This window comes from Phycodurus eques, chromosome 12 (genome assembly GCF_024500275.1).
Source record: "Phycodurus eques isolate BA_2022a chromosome 12, UOR_Pequ_1.1, whole genome shotgun sequence".
In the NCBI taxonomy this organism is placed as follows: Eukaryota; Metazoa; Chordata; class Actinopteri; order Syngnathiformes; family Syngnathidae; genus Phycodurus; species Phycodurus eques.
In genome coordinates, this window is record NC_084536.1 from 10,653,509 (window position 1) to 10,671,457 (window position 17,949).

Here is a 17,949-nt window from a genome sequence, read left to right on the forward strand (position 1 = left end):
TAGATTTTTGCCACTGTAACTTCGGACATGCTTGAAATTTTAAAGTTAAGAATTGAGACTTACTTATGACTTGCACATCTGTGACTTACTCCCACCTTTGGCTCTAGCTTACTACCACCCAGCACGGGATATGCAGGACAGAAAATGGATGGATGGATACATGTCTGAGTATCTTGATTATATTATTAAGTCAAAGAATGTTTGTTTACAGCTTTTGGTCGTGATATGGACAAAAACAAATCGTCACTCTAATAGCATATGTGGGCCCACAAGTAGCTTAAAAAGTGATTGCACTGCTTATAATAGCCAGTGTGTATTGTGAGCAATGAGAAGCAGCTGGAGGCTTCCTCTGCGGAACATCTTGGGCGCATCTTGAAACACTTAAACACACACATAGCATAGGGCATGCATGAAGAGACAGGTGTAGATAATCAGGTGATAATGTATACAGAGCAAAGGCGTTCACCTTCAGATGCCGAGGCCAAGATCATTCGGGGTGAGCGTCACGAGCGTCTGCGGGGTTGACGTCCAAGTCGAATCAGAGACGCCTGATCCTGGCGAGGCTAACGGACAGTAAAATTCCACTCGCGGCGGCCGCTAACAAATCATCTCTTCCATAACGTCACTCACATATGCAGGGAGATTCTCTGTCAAGTTCAAAGTGTTTTCCAGAATCGTCCCTTTGCCCTCTATGCACATCTTTGGGACTTACTTCTTAGGCTACCTTTTCTTGCTCCCCTCTCCATTTTGTCATCTTTCAGCCTCTCGTGTGAGTCATTTCTGCTTAAAAGCAGGAAACGACTAGGGAAGAATCGTGATGTGGGACTCGGTTTCAAGGTTAAGATGAAGTTGCCGTACGGCGTCATGCTCTGATAGCTCTCGCCTAAATTTATCTTTCAGCTGACAGATCATTTCTCTGGTTCGCCCGGCTGCGTCTTCAGTTTCAAAGTCTTTCCATCTTTTAGTGTCACTTAAATAAGATTTTATTTTTTGTCAAATAACAACTTTACTAGATTTTACATGACAGGCTAGAACATTTTATACAGTAGCACAGTCGACTGAGAAATGTATCTTTTTTGAATTCACCTTTTTCAAGTTATTAATGGCTTGTTTCCACTGACACTGTCATGGACGTAACCATTTAAGAATGTGTCTGTCTGTCCGTCTGTCTGTCTGTCCATCCATCCATCTTTCCATTCTTCCATCCATCCACGGTTTCATCGATCCATCGTTCATCCATCGATCATCCATCCATTGTTCCATCTGTCGAAAGTATCTACCTACCCATCCATCCGTACATCCTTCATTCCATCCATCCATCCATCCATCCATCCATCCAACACGGTCCCATTCCAAATTGTACAATCTTAGTCAAATTCAAACTGTTCTGCACACTGGGTGAGTTTTGCAGGGATGCAATTTCAATCAGTGTGAAAGACGAGTCACGCCGTCATTGTCATTACTGACAGCCTGCCTCTTGGAGAAAGACTTCTTATCGTCGTCGCCTGCAGCACAGTAGGTTGAAAAAGTGAAGGCAGGCCTTATTTTGCTGTACGTGAAGCTCTATAGCTCATCGACACTGTGCAGAGTGTCCGTCCCCTGGGTAAGGAGGCCCTCCTGTAGCTGTTCACGTTCAAGGCCCGGGAGCATAATCAGGGAAAGCGAGTATCATGGAATGGACGAGCAAGACGTTTGATCTTTACTTTCACGCTTACATGTGTGAAACATTACCTGTGTGAAGACCAGCTAACATGTTGATGTATTCATTTACAATTTCTGGCTCAGACTAATAAGAGGTTCGGAAAAACACGACACTGAGCAGTTTCCCCCCAAGCCTGCAGCCCAATGTGAGAGTTCAAGTCAAAAGCGGTGTTTTTCAACAGAGTACTGTGTTCCACTTCATTTACAGCCACCAGTCTACTTGGACATGTACAACCCAAATATCCACTCAGGACACTTAAGACATTCTTGTTGAACTACTGTGAAAGCGAGAGTGTAAATGAGCCCAATTGCTTTCTAATGTGATGCAGCGCGATGGATGACTGATTGAATTAAAGACCTAATGAGCATAATTAACTCGCAATACGAAAGCTCTTATTTACATTGTGTCAAGTGAGCTGTTTGAGTTTTGTTCTGGAAGTAAAACAAGCATCATTTTAATTGCCACAGACCAGAGAAAGACAATACTTCCCTCCCCCCCCCCCCCCCCCCCCCCCCCCCCATTTGTCTCAGCATTACATGGTTGGTATAAGAGTCCAGTCAGCTGATTTGGAGAAACTGCATTCTGGCAGCGAATGAAATGGACCCTATAATGTGATCCGTGTGTGCAGAAGAAGCATGACATGTCAGATGAGGAGGTGGACCTCTGACACCATCCTTTGGAGGGACAATACTGTATATCTCTGGATGTTTTAGAGCTATTCGCTTTGTTTAAGGTCCATTTCATAAACCTAAGATACTGTACATACTGTGCGTCCGTTTTCTATGGTGCGTTCACACTGGATGCGAATTGAACAATTCACACGATGTGATTACATATAGAGTCAATGTAAATGCGCGAATAGGTGCAAATTCATACCAGGCGACACAAAAGACGCATTTGACGCCAGGCGACTTAGGCGAACACGCGAAAATTTGCTTCTTCGCCTCAAACCTGAGCAAGAAATACAAGAATATACAGCGTTACACTTACAACGTCCTGGAGTTGTTGAGCAGAACAATGGAGGATAAAATTAGCGTTGCTGTTCGTGGGCACACGAAACGTTTTGATCGCTCCTGCTACTAACTGTTCGAAAAAAGAGAAAGCCTGGACAATGGTGAGCGAGGTAGTTGGCGTATCTGGGAAGTACATTTGTTACTTATTTACAGCTGTCATTTGTACTTCACTCTGAGCCAAGCTAGCAATAGTATGAGCCAAAGGTTTAGCATAACCACGAAGGGAGTTGGCCAGAATCCCACCATTATTCCGTCGTCCCCATCTATTAGTTGAAAACAATACTGAGCAGCCACAACTCGTTCCTGTAATGTGGCGTGAATGAAGCCAATATGTGCTGTGTGCTCCCGTGACCAAACTTGATGCGAAGGTTTCGCTTCGTGTCCCGTGTGAGCGATTGAAGAATTTTAGTAGTGGTAGTAAAGTGATAAATGTCGAGTCAAAGTCTATTAATCAATGATGTGATTGTTATTTTTCCAGCACAGTCCAGCCGTCGTTTTTGCACGACGGACCGGTTTCAGGTAAAGACGTATATGGACGGACGGGCATAGAAACAGACTAACGGCGATTGGAATAGCTGAAGCTACCGAGGCTAACAACTACGCTCTCCCACCGGCAGCTTCTTTTCATATTCTCGGACCCACGCTGACTTATGACGACTCTGTCGCCTTGTTGGTTTCACTGCATCACAGAACGTGATTTGGTTCACGCTCATGTCTGCCGCCGTCCTGAGTCCAAAGTTCAGTCGGAAAACTGACCAAGAAACGCGTGATTTGCGACGAGTCGAGTTCAGGCATTAAATGATGACGCTGGGTAGAAAGGTTGACTAGTTGACTAGCTGCTTTAACCCCGTACTGTCTATCCATACATCTGGCTATCCATCTTCCCACACATCTGTTTATCGGTCTAGTGATCCTGCTATCATCCATCTATCAATCCATTGTTCCATCTCGCTGTCATCCATCCACCGGTCCATCTATCTCTCTCTCTCTCTCTCTCTCTCTCTCTCTCTCTCTCTCTCGTCAAACAGGTGGCCCGGGGGCCAGATTCGGCCCACCTTGTCATTTTATGTGGCCCGCGAGAGTGTGCATCAACTTTGTGTTTCTTGCTAACATACCAAAATTGCAAATTGTCTTGAAAAAGTATTGAGATATTTCAATCATTTTCCCGTTACCAACCTCACTTTCAAAATAAAATTGATTCACACTGTAGTTGAACAGTTTTTACCGGCTTCTGATTTCAAAAGTAATTATCCGTGAATTTGTGTATATGTAATAATATGAGGCAATCATACATTCGTATGGGTTTGCAGCCATAACGGCCCTCCGAGTGGAACCATAACTGTGATGCGGCCCGTGACAAAAATGAGTTAGACACCCCTGATCTATATACTCTAATTCTATCATCCATCCATTATTATCATTGTTAACCTTATAATCGAATGATTGTGTCTCATTTAAGCTAGTGTTATATAAGCGATATACAGAAAATGGGTGGATGTATTTTATTATCACAGGCCCGGGTAAGGATAAATGTAACTTCGTCAGGGGCATCATCATTAAAAAAGAAAATGCGTAAAACTTCCCCAAAATGCATATATGTCATAGCCTAATGGCCTTGTCGTATTTGTATTCGACTGTCAATAAGTGACAGGCTGCAGGAGCAGTGAGGTGGGCGCGTGCACGCATCACAGGCTCCCCCTCCAGCTGCAAACAAGCCCTCCCCTTCCAGCCTCCAAAGTATTTAGCATCCCAAACGGAGATGAGGTTTCCTCCAAAAAATTAGGAAAAACTTCCTGCGCGAGGAGAAGACATGCCAAGCTCCACTCGGACGCCAGCAGTCTCCTCTTAAGCCTGCAGGGCGCGCGGAGGGCTTCGGTTTCTTCCTTCCCTTCTTGTCGGATACTTTTTTTGGGGGGGGGGATTTGATTTGTCACCACGGCTTCAAAGGTGGACGCCGCGTTCCCCTCGCTGCCCTTGCATTTCTTTAAGAGAGAAATGGAAGAGGGCTCCGGCTCCCCGGTGTCCCCCGTGGACAGCCTGGGCGCCGTGAGCGAGGAGGAGCCGGACCAGCGCCGGCCGGGCGGCAAGCGCTGCGCCCGCAAGCGGAGACCCAGCAAGAAGTCCGGCGGCGACGACGGCGGCGGCGGCGGCGGCGGCGGCGGCAGCCCGGCCCCCCTGAAGCGGACCAAGAAGCTCAGCCCGAGCGGACCGGGCAGCACCGGGGCCCAGTCCTACGAGGAGCTGCAGAACCAGCGGGTGCTCGCCAACGTGCGCGAGCGCCAACGGACGCAGTCGCTCAACGAGGCCTTCGCCTCCTTACGCAAAATCATCCCCACGCTGCCCTCGGACAAGCTGAGCAAGATCCAGACGCTCAAGCTGGCGTCGCGCTACATCGACTTCCTGTGTCAGGTGCTGCAGAGCGACGAGATGCAGGACAACAAGATGTCCAGCTGCAGCTACGTGGCCCACGAGAGACTCAGCTACGCCTTCTCCGTGTGGAGGATGGAGGGCGCCTGGTCCATGTCCGCCTCTCACTGAAGGCCGCAACTTGTCACAGTTGGGATCGAGCCAAAAGGTGGGCGAAAACACACGCACGAGACGCACGCTCAAAATAGCGACGTTTGGCCCACGGCTGCGTAGGAGACGGCGAAGACATCAATAAATGCTCCAAATGACAAGATGTGGAATTTGGACGCCATGTTGTCAGTACTTTATAGAGTGCAACAAATGTCCATTTTTAATTTGTTTTAACTCAGACACCTTTGATTAGCAAATCAGAGAAGCGGATGATTTTGTACTGTCTGTATTTGTATTTGGTTCAAATCTCAGACAACGCCCCATGCAGGGTGTATGTGAGTCACACTGGACACGATTATTATTATTATTATTATCATCGTTATTATTATTATTATTATTATTATTATTTCAACACACAGCCCTTTTATTCGTTATTATTCCACTGCAAAGCACATGGGCGATTCTCAGTACATTCGTATCGATGATCAGAATTTAATGAAGTGTTGGTCATATTGGACATTCGTGCCTGACATCTTTGAAGAAATAGAAACAAAAAATCTGTGTGAAAGGGAGAAAAAAGAAATACAAAAAAAATGGTAACAATGAAAAACTATAGGGACAAACAAACAAAAAGTCCCCAAAATCAGAAAGATTTTAAGAACAGTAATGTATTCGATCAGAGTCCCATTAATGAGGCTGATCATGATTCTAATATTGATGAAGCCATTTTCCCACACCTGTACCAGCCATTATTTACTTAAAATTCCTCATTTTCGTGCATGACTGGCGGTGGGTGGGATCAAAAAGCAGCTGCATGCAGTTGGCCTCGCTGGCGTGTGCGCAGCGCAGAATGAGCGTGGAAGCTGTAGGGCAGCGCAAAATATCATCGTCATTTGGTGTGTGTGGGGGGGGGGGGCGCACAGGGAAACATATTATACACCCTTCTTGCTAGAAGAAACCAATTATGAAATCATGTTATAGTTCGAATCTTGGATGGTTGAATTTCTGCAAAATAATCAATACAATAACATTCGACAAGTTGATTCTTAAATAATATTACGTTAAAATTAATTTGTAAAATGTCTGTCCGAGTCTTGCTCCTTTTTATTCAAAAATATGTCACCAAAAGAATCTAAGATTTTTCTTCCAGAATGAAGAGCAATTTGTCGTTATGCCGCATGACACGAGATCTCGTTTCATGACGTCATAATGTCAACACTGGAGGTTTTTTTTAAGAAAATGTTTTTTGTATTTTTTCATTCACGTTAGTCACCAACAGCTTCCCAAAAATGTGATCAATAGACACACAAGCATCATTTCTCCCTCGTTCTTCTCTTGCAGACTGTCTACCAAAAAAAAATTAAAATAAAAAATGGACTCTAAAGAGCCCGTGGAAGTGCGAGGCATTGAGACGTAATGTGAGACGCACACACACACACACACACACACGCACTCACACGCATGCACTGAGGAGTGTGCGTGCGTGTGTGTGTGTGCGCGTTCGTGTGGCTGCAGACTGAGCACACTGCCTCTGACAGGATGTAGTTGGGACGATCGCTTGGATATGACAGCAAAAGTCTCGAAGAAGGATGTACAGTAAATGGATTTTGGAATTGCTTCCCAAAGGCTTTTTTCCAGCAAAGTATGTTTGATCTGTAAATGAAAGCATCGTGTATATAAATGTGTATAAGTGCGCCTATAGCCTGCAAAGGGACCAATGCAATCCCACATGCTGTGGTCATACTCAAGTCTTTTGTACATTTTTGCTTATTTATTAAAACATATTTTTGAAGGGAACGTTGTGCTTCTTTGTTGTTGTTGTTGTTGTTTTTTTTTTAATGTGACGAGTAGAATTTGGAAGCTGAGAAAGAATTTATGCCTGAGTATATTTCTCAGCCCTTCTCTTGTTATGGAAAGAAAAAAAGATCATAAAAGTCAGCTTCATTAACAGCAGAGGGAATTTGAGTCACTTTCAAACCCGACCACATTAAAAAAAAAAAAAGCTTGTCTGCTTAAATAAGTGGCAATCATTTCAAATGCCTCCCGGTCTTTTAATGAGCTGAGAGCCCCCAACAAACTGCGATAAGAAAAACAACATTGCAAATGACTCCAAGCAGACGCTTAAAACACTGGAAATTGTTGACCTCGTTTTTCCAGAAGTGGTTTAGATGCAATCGAAACGCTGAAAGGAGTTCATTGTTGAGGTGAGGCCGCCGAGTGTGAGGGCTTCATTTGCGTGCAAACATTTCAGATCCTTCTAACAGCAACAAAAGTCAATCTGGCTGGATTATGCGCCGAACCTCCAGATGAAGCTTCAAAGTTAAAACGAGTACACACATAACGATAATCGGGCTGCTTCCCATCAAAGTCAGTAAATGCCTGATCGTCAAATGTTTCTGAAAGATTATCCTGAGTGATTATCCTGTGGTGTGTTAAATTTTATCCATTCCCCCCCCCCTCCCCTCTGTACAATCTGCTCGGAACACAGTCAGGCCAGACAATCGTAAATGTTCAACCTGATCGGGTTACACGAATACGATAATCGAGCTGATTTTGAGCCTGATTTTCTCCCTTCCGATCAAAGTCAGCAAAGACCCAAATATCCGATGTCTCTAAAAGATTAAGATTAAGAGTGATTTTTTTTCCTTCTGTCTGAACATCTCGCTGGCCAATCATAAATATTAATTGCTCAAACATGGGTACACACATACTGATTATAGAGCTGAATTTAAGTATTTAACTCCCTTTGCAATCGCAGTCAGCAAAGGCCCGATTATTGAATGTCTCTAATAGATTATCATGAGGGATTATCTTGTTTTGGTTATTATCAAGACAATCATGGACAATGGCTAGATGTCAGCTCTTAAACTCTTCTGAGCTATTAGCTTGTCATCATTTTATTTTTTCCAAACAAATGTATCTGTAGTTGTACCAGGCATTAAAAGGTAACAAGAAACTGACGAAACAAGCGTGTTCTTTTTTTTTTTTTTCTCCCATGACTATATTGATTGATTTATATTAATGTATACTTTGCTTTACTCTACATGATTTAAACTTTAAGAGTGAAGTAATCTCAGGGCCGCCCCTCCCTAAATGCAGAGCACACACTGTGCGTCGGGCCTCATCTTCCATGAGGGGCCACATTTTTGTACATGTGCATATGTGCTACCGTGAGGTGCGAGGGGCGTAGAGCAACAATTCCGCGTGAGGAAGGAGAGAAACAATGATCGCTCCAATAACAGCACTCGAAATCTGACCAATCAGAAGGATGCGTCATGCAACTGCACCGCTGCAGGGCCGGCACTTCCAGAGCAACCAATGTAGTTTGTTAATTGACGTCAAAATTCCTTGGTTTGGGACTGGTATTGGTACTTGGTTCAACACTAGTACACACACGCACCAATATTTGGGTTGATTTCGAGCCCAATTCCGTCCCTTGCAATCAAAGTCAGCAAAGGTCCGATTATTGGAAGGCTCTAAAAAAGTTATTATCCTGTGGTGTGGGCTGTGTTGCAAGTGATTTTTCCTCCCAGGCATGCTCAGTAAATGGCCCGGGCAGATCATCGTGAATGTTAATACAGTTCACTATTTACGATGGCAAATCATTACGTGTTTAGTCAACGTGTTTAGCTCAGCCGAGCCTTGGACTCCGGGATCGTGATATGAAATGGAACGATTGAAGGCAAAGATATCGTTTTTGTGTGTGTGGTGTGCTGTGTTGGGCATGTGGATTAGACCACACACGATAAGAGCAGTTTTTCGTCCTCATCACGTGTTGGGTCGCTCACATTCATAAAACGTTACAAATGGTTTTATGTGTGCTATGCTGACGATTGCGTTTTAATTGTCCTGATTGTGTGACACAGAATGTTAATGGTTGTTTTAAGCCTCCCAAAAATATATTAATCACAAAAAACAAAACAAATCTAATGTAAATAGGATGCAGAATTGTGTGATGTTTTTTATTGTCAGTGTTTATAACTTGAGTGACTTTTTTTCCTGGCAGCAGCTGGCTTGCGATGCGTCAGATTGCATCGTTGGTGTAAAAAAGACCAAAAAAAAACCAAAAACAAAAACAAAACAAAAAAAATGCCTGTGGTTCCTTCAGATGTGTTGTTGAAATTGGAGATGGTCAAACAAAGTGAGACAAAACTACAAGATGCACTTACACGACTCCAAATTTGGACGCCGCACATTCCCGCAACATAACATTTTTGTATTTTTATGTGGCTGCGTAGCAGGATTTATTGATGATTACGTCTCTGCAACACAAAAAAAACGCCCCACTTATAACGCATGCATTAATTTATGCGTACATTTCGGGGGTCACTTCCTGAAGCACGAGTGCGCTGAGCTTTACTTGGAAAATGTATTTTTAATGGCTTGTATACAAATAGTTTGGGCCTCTGTCGTGCCCGTCCACCTTCTAAGTGTGAAATCACACAGCCGTAAATATCTTGTAATGTGCCAATTTCAGAAAATGTGTCTATGAGCGTTCACCCATTGACACGCTGGAATTTTGTCAAATTGTGATGTCGCAATTCGGCAAATATACATAATAACCGCCCCACGCCGATTTTCTCCACCCGTGACTTGGAAGCTAGGCTGGGTGACAATCCAGAACCACTTTCGAGCCGGTCTACTTTGCATGTACGCATTTAACATTTAATGTCTGAAACACTTTCATGTCAATGACATCAGGTCAGCAAATCTGCATTGAGTTTTCTTGGCTGCACAGATTAGCATTAGCTAATAGCTTCTGAAAAGTTGCACGTACTTGATTTCTTGGTGAAGTTCTTGACATAGCGGCGATGGGAGGATTATTTGTGTTTGGTGACGTGTATGAAGTGCTGTCTCCATGACTGAAAATGATTTTGTCTTCACGGGCAATTACTTTTTTCCCAAAATTCTGAGCTGTGTTTCAACAAGTACAGTACAAGCTTCCCGCCTAGTCGCAACACCCTAACATTGTCTCCTCACGCTGATTGATAAGTGTTTGTAGTGCTGCCTCTATGAGTGAAAATGGTTGTATTGTCCATGACCATTGACTGTCACATTTTTTCAAACATTCTAGGCTTTGCTTCAGCAAGTGGAAGCAATTGGCTGAGTATCAACACCCAAGGGTCAACACCCTAGGGTAACCCCCCCCCCACACACACACACACAGTCAAAATGGTTGTATTGTCTTCACGGGCGATCACTTTCTTTTTCAAATATTCCAGGCTTTGCATCGACAAGTAGAAGCTGCTCGCCTAGTCGCCACACCCTTGCTTCACCCCAGCACACTGAGTGACAAGTGTATGAAGTGCTCCCTCCATGTGTGAAAATGCCTTCATTTTATTCGCAGGCAATCACTTTTTTCAACATTCTGGGCTCCACTTCAGCAAGTAGAAGCAACTCGTCTAGTCTCAACACCCTAGTGTCGCCAACACCCCCACGCCAACTGGTCGACAAGTGTATGAAGAGCTGCCTCTATGACTGAAAATGGTTGTATTGTGTTTATGGGTGAACAGGGTTTGTTTCAAACATTCTGGGCTCCACTTCACCAAGTAGAAACGACTTGCCTAGTCGCAACGCCCTAGTGTCGCCCGGAACACTGATTGACACGTGAATAAAGTGGTGCCTCCATGAGTGAATATGCTTTTACAGTATTGCCTTTACAGGTGATCACTTTTTTCCAACATTCTGGGTTGCGCTTCAATGAATACAAGCTGCTCACTTAGTAACAGCCTAACAGCGGCCGCTTACACTGATTGAGAAGTGCACGAAGTGCTGTCTCCACGACGGAAAATTGTTTTATCGTCTTCATGGGCATTTTTTTTTTCAACATTCTGCGCTCTTCTTCAGTAAGTAGATGCCTAGTTGTAACGTCCTAGCATGTTAATGAAAATTGAACTCGCCATTGGCCCAGCAATTTATGGGGGCAGGGGTACAGAGATGCACACTTGTGTGAGTCCTCCAAACAGGCTAATTTCAGCAAGACAAGAAACAGGGTGTGTAAAATGAGTACAGTATTATAACAAAAGCATGTCACAGACATCACCCGGGAACTGGGTTTGAAAAAAATAAATAAAAGCATAACGTGTCTCCTTTAAGACGCTTGAAATATTCACACGTTAAGGCCATTGTTTGTGGACGTTTTGCACGGTGGTCTAAATTGCCGCCGCCCACCCTTTCTCGATGGGAGCCCGCTTGTTACCCACTCATTCTTCCGGGCCCTCATAGCTGAGCGCCGCACAACCACCCGGGGCCACGCTGGCTGCTCTGGTGGGACAAGAGAGATCCAGATGTTTCCTGTAAAATCTGATGGAAAAAGCTACAAAACTTTAATTTGTTTGTAGTAAAATGGAATAAAGTGGAGGGTTACATTCTAGGTGCCTCAAACAGCATTCAGGATTTATTGGGATTAGGACAAAATATTACAATTAGGACAGAAAATTTTGGAGGCGAAAGTCAGGCGAAATGCCAAAAATCCTCCTTTGGTCTCGCCCACCTCTCTGGTACGCTAGATCCTTTAGATCTCGGCTATGAAATGACTTTTGTTATGTATACCCAATTGCCTTTCATTTCATGATCATACCCATTTTTACCAACAGATTGAGTTTGAAATCAGAAGCCACATAAAAAGCCTCATGTTCAATTTGTGTTAAAAAGGGATTTGGTGTCAGAAAAATGCTTGTAATATATATTAAAGCGTGAAGAATATTTTCAATTTGAATCCAGTTTCTCTGCGTCCAGAGTGCAAATGAATAGCACTTGCACAAAGCCACCTCCAGCTAATTTGATCATACCTCACCAACTTAGTAATATATACCTGTTATTATTGTTATATTATCTGTGTGCAAATACCCGTTGCTTAAAGCATTCTAACACTGACACATAGATGCTATTCGTTAGCCCGTCTATGGCGTTCCCCATTCCTTGTCAGCATTAAGACGGAGGACTCTAAGGCAACGCTGTGTGTTTGTTTTTAAAATACAATGTGTCATTTTGTGTTTCATGCTTGGTTTGACAGTAAATGTAAATTGGGAGTGGCATTAAACAGCTTGAAGCCTCTTTTTAGATAAATGGTTCACTTTCTGCCAAACAGCTTGTTCTAAAATGATTGGAGTTCACTGCCACGATGCAGTGACTTTTGCTCGCAAGTCACGTGAATTTAAAAAAAAAAAAAAAAAAAAATCATGTCTCAAAAAAGGTGGGACACTTGTATCTCAAGGCACCCCTGTATTTTCCAGTTCCTATTCAGAGTTTTGGGCATCTTAGAGCGTGATGGAAAGAGCACAAAAACAGCAAATAACGAAGGATAGCCCCCCCCCACAAAAAAAAAAAAAAAAAAAAAGAACAAATTGAGTAGGCGTGAGATTATCATATCTATTTAATCTGAAGACCACAATGACTCATCATGTCGGAGTTGACATCGCAAGCCAGGGAAGGAAAAAAAAGTATGTATATAAAGTTAAGCGGAAGAGTTGTCTTGGCTATTGTTGTAATGCGCACACACACACACACACACATACACACACACACACACACACACACACACACACGCACACCCACACAAGGACGATAGAGTTATATAAAGACTTCATTTTCCATTACCATCCTCTCTTTCATCCCTGACGTAATCAACCCTCATCAACCTCTTTGTTTCCCCCAAGTTCAGTTGGCCCACATCGCATTTTGGCTCACGAAGGCTGTCAGCCGCACTGACAATTTCACCTCAGCACCGAGCATCTTCGAGTGGATCTAACTTAAGCATCGGTGTTGTTAGCCAAACAATAATTACAGTTTTTGCGAGCGGAGAGCTCAGGCAGAAATACGACATGTAACTGGGGAATATTTTCAAGGCCTGCTAGAATGGCAACAAGCAATCAAGTGCGTAAACAAAGTCACTCCTTGTGCTTTTCTCAATTTGATTCGTGTCTCCTGGACTGTTTGTTTGTATTTTTTCCCTGTTCTTCTCCTTGGTCTGCAAAACCTGATGTAAGAGGTCCACAGAGGCCATTCGGGCAAGTAGACAGGCGCCTCGGACTTGTTTTTCTGCTCAATGATGAGCAAAATTTCCCCTTGGGCTCATTAGCGACAGCGATGGCCGCAGAGGTCAGCACAAGTCAGAAGGTCACACTATTTCAGGAGCCCGATCGCTTGCGTTTGTTTGGACTTTTACCTCGCGGCCGTGCCGGACCACCGCCGAAGAGGAGCGGGCAGGAAATGGAGCCACAATAACAAGTCGAGCACATCAGGACGTGGGCAGTGATTTCGTATCTATACCTCACGCATTGAAAGTTTATGAGCAGAGTGACTTACTTTGTGTTTCTAAACAAGACGTTTAAGACACGGAATATAAAGACAAAATAAGTGGCTCTCTTCATTTATTTCACATCAAACTCATCTGACACTTTTATGGAAGGAAAGGAAGGGCCTCCGTCAAACACTGGAAGCAGAGAAAAAAAACGAAAGGCTCAAAGTTTAACACTTTATGATTACTTAACCGACTGAGGAGCCATGTTTCTTTTGTCTACAGGCAATTGGGTGAGATTTTCCTCGAGATTTTCAGGGGGTCTCGTAAAAACCGATTGATGAAGTTTTCGTCTATTTAAAACAATGATTATTGCTTTAGTCTTCATTCTCAAGCACACCAACATGCTTAATCAGTCAGGATTGTTTTGAGCATTCCACTTCCTTTCTCATACAACGGACTAGTCCATCTCCTTTCTCTGCAGATTTGATTCAAAAAGCAGATAAGGAAAGAAACGTGAGGAAAATGAAGCACAGTTATCCCAGTGGTGCGGAGAAGAGAAGTTGAAAACATCCATCCATCCTTCCATTTTCTGTACCGCTTCTCCTCACTCGGGTCGCGGGCGTGCTGGAGCCTTTCCCAGCTATCTTCGGGCGTACACCCTGAACTGGTCGGCAGCCAATCGCAGGCCACATATGAACTAACAACCATTCGCACTCACATTCACACCTACAGGCAATTTAGAGTCTTCAATGAACCTAGCATGCATGTTTTTGTGGGAGAAAACCCACGCAGGCACGGGGAGAACTGGCAAGCTCCACACGGGCGGGGCCGGGGATTGAACCCCGGTCCTCAGAACTATGAGGCGGACGTGCTAACCGGTCATTCACCGTTCCACCAGAGGAAAACAAACTTTGTTATTTTTTAATCAACATGAGCAAAGGTTTGAACCTTTTTAACAGTGACATCAAATGTGCATAACTGTCAGCAGCCAGCAGCAGTAGCACTGCTGTCAGTGTCACCTGAGGAGGGTGCAGTCGAGACGATGTGGGAAGTGACATGAAAGACGCTTTCCATTACCAATATGTGAGTATTAAAGCGATCCAAATGGTAAACAATATGAAATGTTGATTAAAGTTCTCAGCAAACTCAATAAAAGCGTCGAAGTGATTTTTTGTTTTCGTTCGATAACGATCATCAAAAAGGATTTGAAGAACTTTATCTAGCTCAGGAAACAAGAGAATTTTCTCAAATTCACACTTTTTAGTTGATGAGAAACTCTTTGCAGGGCCCCATGATTGGGTTTGCCTTGGGGCACCTAAATGACCAAATACGTACCTGCCTTTCTTTTATGATATTAAATTAAAAGGCAACATATAAGACTGTATACACGTCTCAAGTATTCATCGTAGTCAGTATAGTAGAGCATTCATGTAGCGCTCTAGTGTGCAAGCATAAATGTTACATTTACAGGATGCAAATATTTATACACTCTCATGTCTTTCTTTCCTTGTATCATTCGCCTTTTTTTTTCTTTTTTTTCTTTCTATGAGCGCATGTGCAACACCAGACTAAACTCACACAGTCATAAAACAAGCAAACGTGCACACGCTCAGACATGCTGCGGCTCACAAGCTGCAGTCAGACTGGTGGAACGTCCTCTGGAAAGCACATCACCTGGTGTCCATCCCCGCGCTTTCCAAACTCCAACTTTGGAATGAGGTGGCAAAAATATGCACACTCTGAGTAGACGTACAGGTACTTGTGGAAAAAAAAATCCTGTCCTTACACACAAGTCAAATTTGACCTTCAATTATGATACCCATTTTGATAACTTGGCACAATGGAAATAAACTATGACAGAAAATGCTGTACTTCCCCTCTGTTATTAACATACATAGTGTTTGTACTGAGAAGAAGAAAACAAATCATGTGACATGTCGCATGTTGTTGTGGTTTTACACCAAGAGCCAGCTAGGCACGACTTTTATGCTGTCAAAACAACATGTTCCCATAGCTTTGCTTACATTGTGAACCAAGTGACATAAAATATACCTAACGTGGATGTGTTTTTCATATATATATATATATATATATATATATATATATATATACATATATGTATATATATATCCATTTTTTTTCACGGGTGTGCTGGATATATGTATATAGATTGCACCATTTGCACAATTGTCATTGTATCAGCATTACCGGTAACCTTTCATTGCTCACTGACTCTCCGTTGTGGGTTTTTATGTCCTAAAAGTATATTTTGTCACAGTGGTTGTCTGTTGTCGTACTAGAGCGTCTCCAATTACCGGAGACAAATTTTGGACATACTACTACATACTACAAACTAAGATGATTCAGATTCTGATATAAACACAAATTAAGTAGTCAAAAGTTCAAATATCTATTTTCAAATATAAGGAGTAAAAATTAAAAAGTCATTAGAAAAACAAATACTCAAGTAAGGGAGAGTGACCTGAAAAATCTTTTCTTTTTTACATTTTTTAGCTATTATTTTGTGTATTTTGCATTGTGTAGAGGTTTTCTCTTGGTACCGTGGTGTCGTGTGGTCTGGGCACACAGAAATGATTCACTTGCGCATTAATCGGTAAGTTGTGTTATGTTTTCGTTCTGCTTGTATCTCGCTTGTGTCAACGATATTGAAAAAAAAAACAGACAAAAAACCCAAATACAATTTTTTTTTACTAGGGGAAAGAGGACATAGTGTTTACATATAAACTATTTGGGATATTTATTTAAACACCCATTTTCAGGATGTACACCGTTAAACTCTTCAGTGTCGTTTACCTTTTCCACACATCTTTTGTGGATGATCCAAAAGCGATTGTAATGACCGTGATCTGTAATTAGTCTCGCTGGCCCAAGTGGCATCACTCATTTAGACACTGGAACCTGCAATTAAAATGCGCTGTGTGATGAGTCCGACTGGGCGGATGCCGCCTCGCAATGCACAGGCCCACACTGATGCACACACGCACGCACACACACACACACACACACACACACACACACACGGGTGGCTGCGTAATGATAGAGAGAACTGACAACGGCAGACGCTGAGGCCGCAGACCGCAATGTCACAGCGAGGAATCAAGTGGAAAAAGAAGATAGTGAAGCGTAGAGGGGGGTGTTCCCATCATTCAATGTGTGGTGACATTTCTCCGCTTTGTTGTGGCGACGGGGCCACCATCTTGTGGGCAGGCCTTCAGGAAGGACCTTCTCCACCTCTCCTCTGACCTGACTTTGCGGTTGGGTCACGGGGTTACGCGTCTCTACGCGGTGGAGATGATAAATGAGCGCACACTTAAGCGGGGTACATGCATACCGACAATCGCATGAGTTTGAGCATTTTCCCCGCGCTTTGAAATCAAAGGCCCGATAATCGGATGTCTCTGAAAGATTATCCTGCGTGATTTTCCTGTTATGTGGGGTTTGTTAGGAAGGATTCATTCGAACGCAATCGCCTTGAAAAACAGTTAGGGATCTACATTCTTAAGAGTGATATACACATTCCGATTTTTAACATCTTAAGCGGGGTACACACATCTCGACAATCAGGCCAAATTTGGACATTTAGCGATCAAACTCACAAAGGCCCAATTATCAGATTGATTTTCCTCAGCGATTATCTTGTGGTGTGGGGTGTGTTGAGTGTTTTTTTTCCCCTTCTGCGTTCTGCTTGGAAAACAATCTGAGCCAACAATTCTGAGCCAACAATTCTCGATTGATTTTACAGCATAATTAAACGTATCATCTGGTCATCTTGGTCCATTTGTTCTAGCAGACTCTGTTCCACGGTCGTCATTGTTGTTGCTTTGTTCCTTGTTATGGAAAGGAGAGTAAAAACGGTTACCGGAAATGGCCAAAAGATGCAGAGAAATCTCCACCCTGTGGCGTCCCAGCCAATACCAGCCATAGTGACACCCCTGACTTGGAGGAGAACTGCAGCACATTTTCAAAACAGTGCACGTGGGTTGCGCTCGAGTATAAAGGCAAAATGCACGCGGCTAGCCGCAGTGACGTCAGCGCGGTCGTCGTCCGCGCGAGTATAAAGAAGCCTTAAGGTGTGCTGTGTTGGCCATCCGAGCACACCACACACTATAAGAGCAGTAAACACAAACTTGATTTTTTTTCCCCTCATGTTTGAGGCCTTTCATGTTTTACAAATCTGGTAAAAATGTTAAAAATCAGTATGCGTGTACCACACTTTACGTTGAACTTAAAGGTACTTGTCTGAACCACATTGTAGCATCCTGAGGCACGGGGGTTGGGACCATAAAGCTGGCACATTCTTTAAGAGCGTCTCCTCTTTGGGAGCCTTTCAGTATTGGTATGACAGCAAATATTACCTGTTAAGTTTCATGCGTTTGCCTTCTACGCGACGCAATGATTTACACAATCTGACGAGCTCACACAGCTCGAGCCGGTGGCCGCTATTGACACTCTTA

The 17,949-nt window shown here is 43.4% G+C and overlaps 1 protein-coding gene across 1 annotated transcript; it reads left to right on the top strand.

Moving 5' to 3' along the window:
- The first annotated feature begins 4,499 nt into the window (after positions 1 to 4,499).
- twist2 lies at positions 4,500 to 7,016 on the top strand. Its single transcript, XM_061691740.1, has 2 exons — positions 4,500 to 5,290; positions 6,574 to 7,016. The coding sequence occupies exon 1, from the start codon at positions 4,711 to 4,713 to the stop codon at positions 5,251 to 5,253; it is 543 nt and encodes a 180-aa protein (XP_061547724.1). The 5' UTR covers positions 4,500 to 4,710; the 3' UTR covers positions 5,254 to 5,290; positions 6,574 to 7,016.
- Positions 7,017 to 17,949: the final 10,933 nt, after the last annotated feature.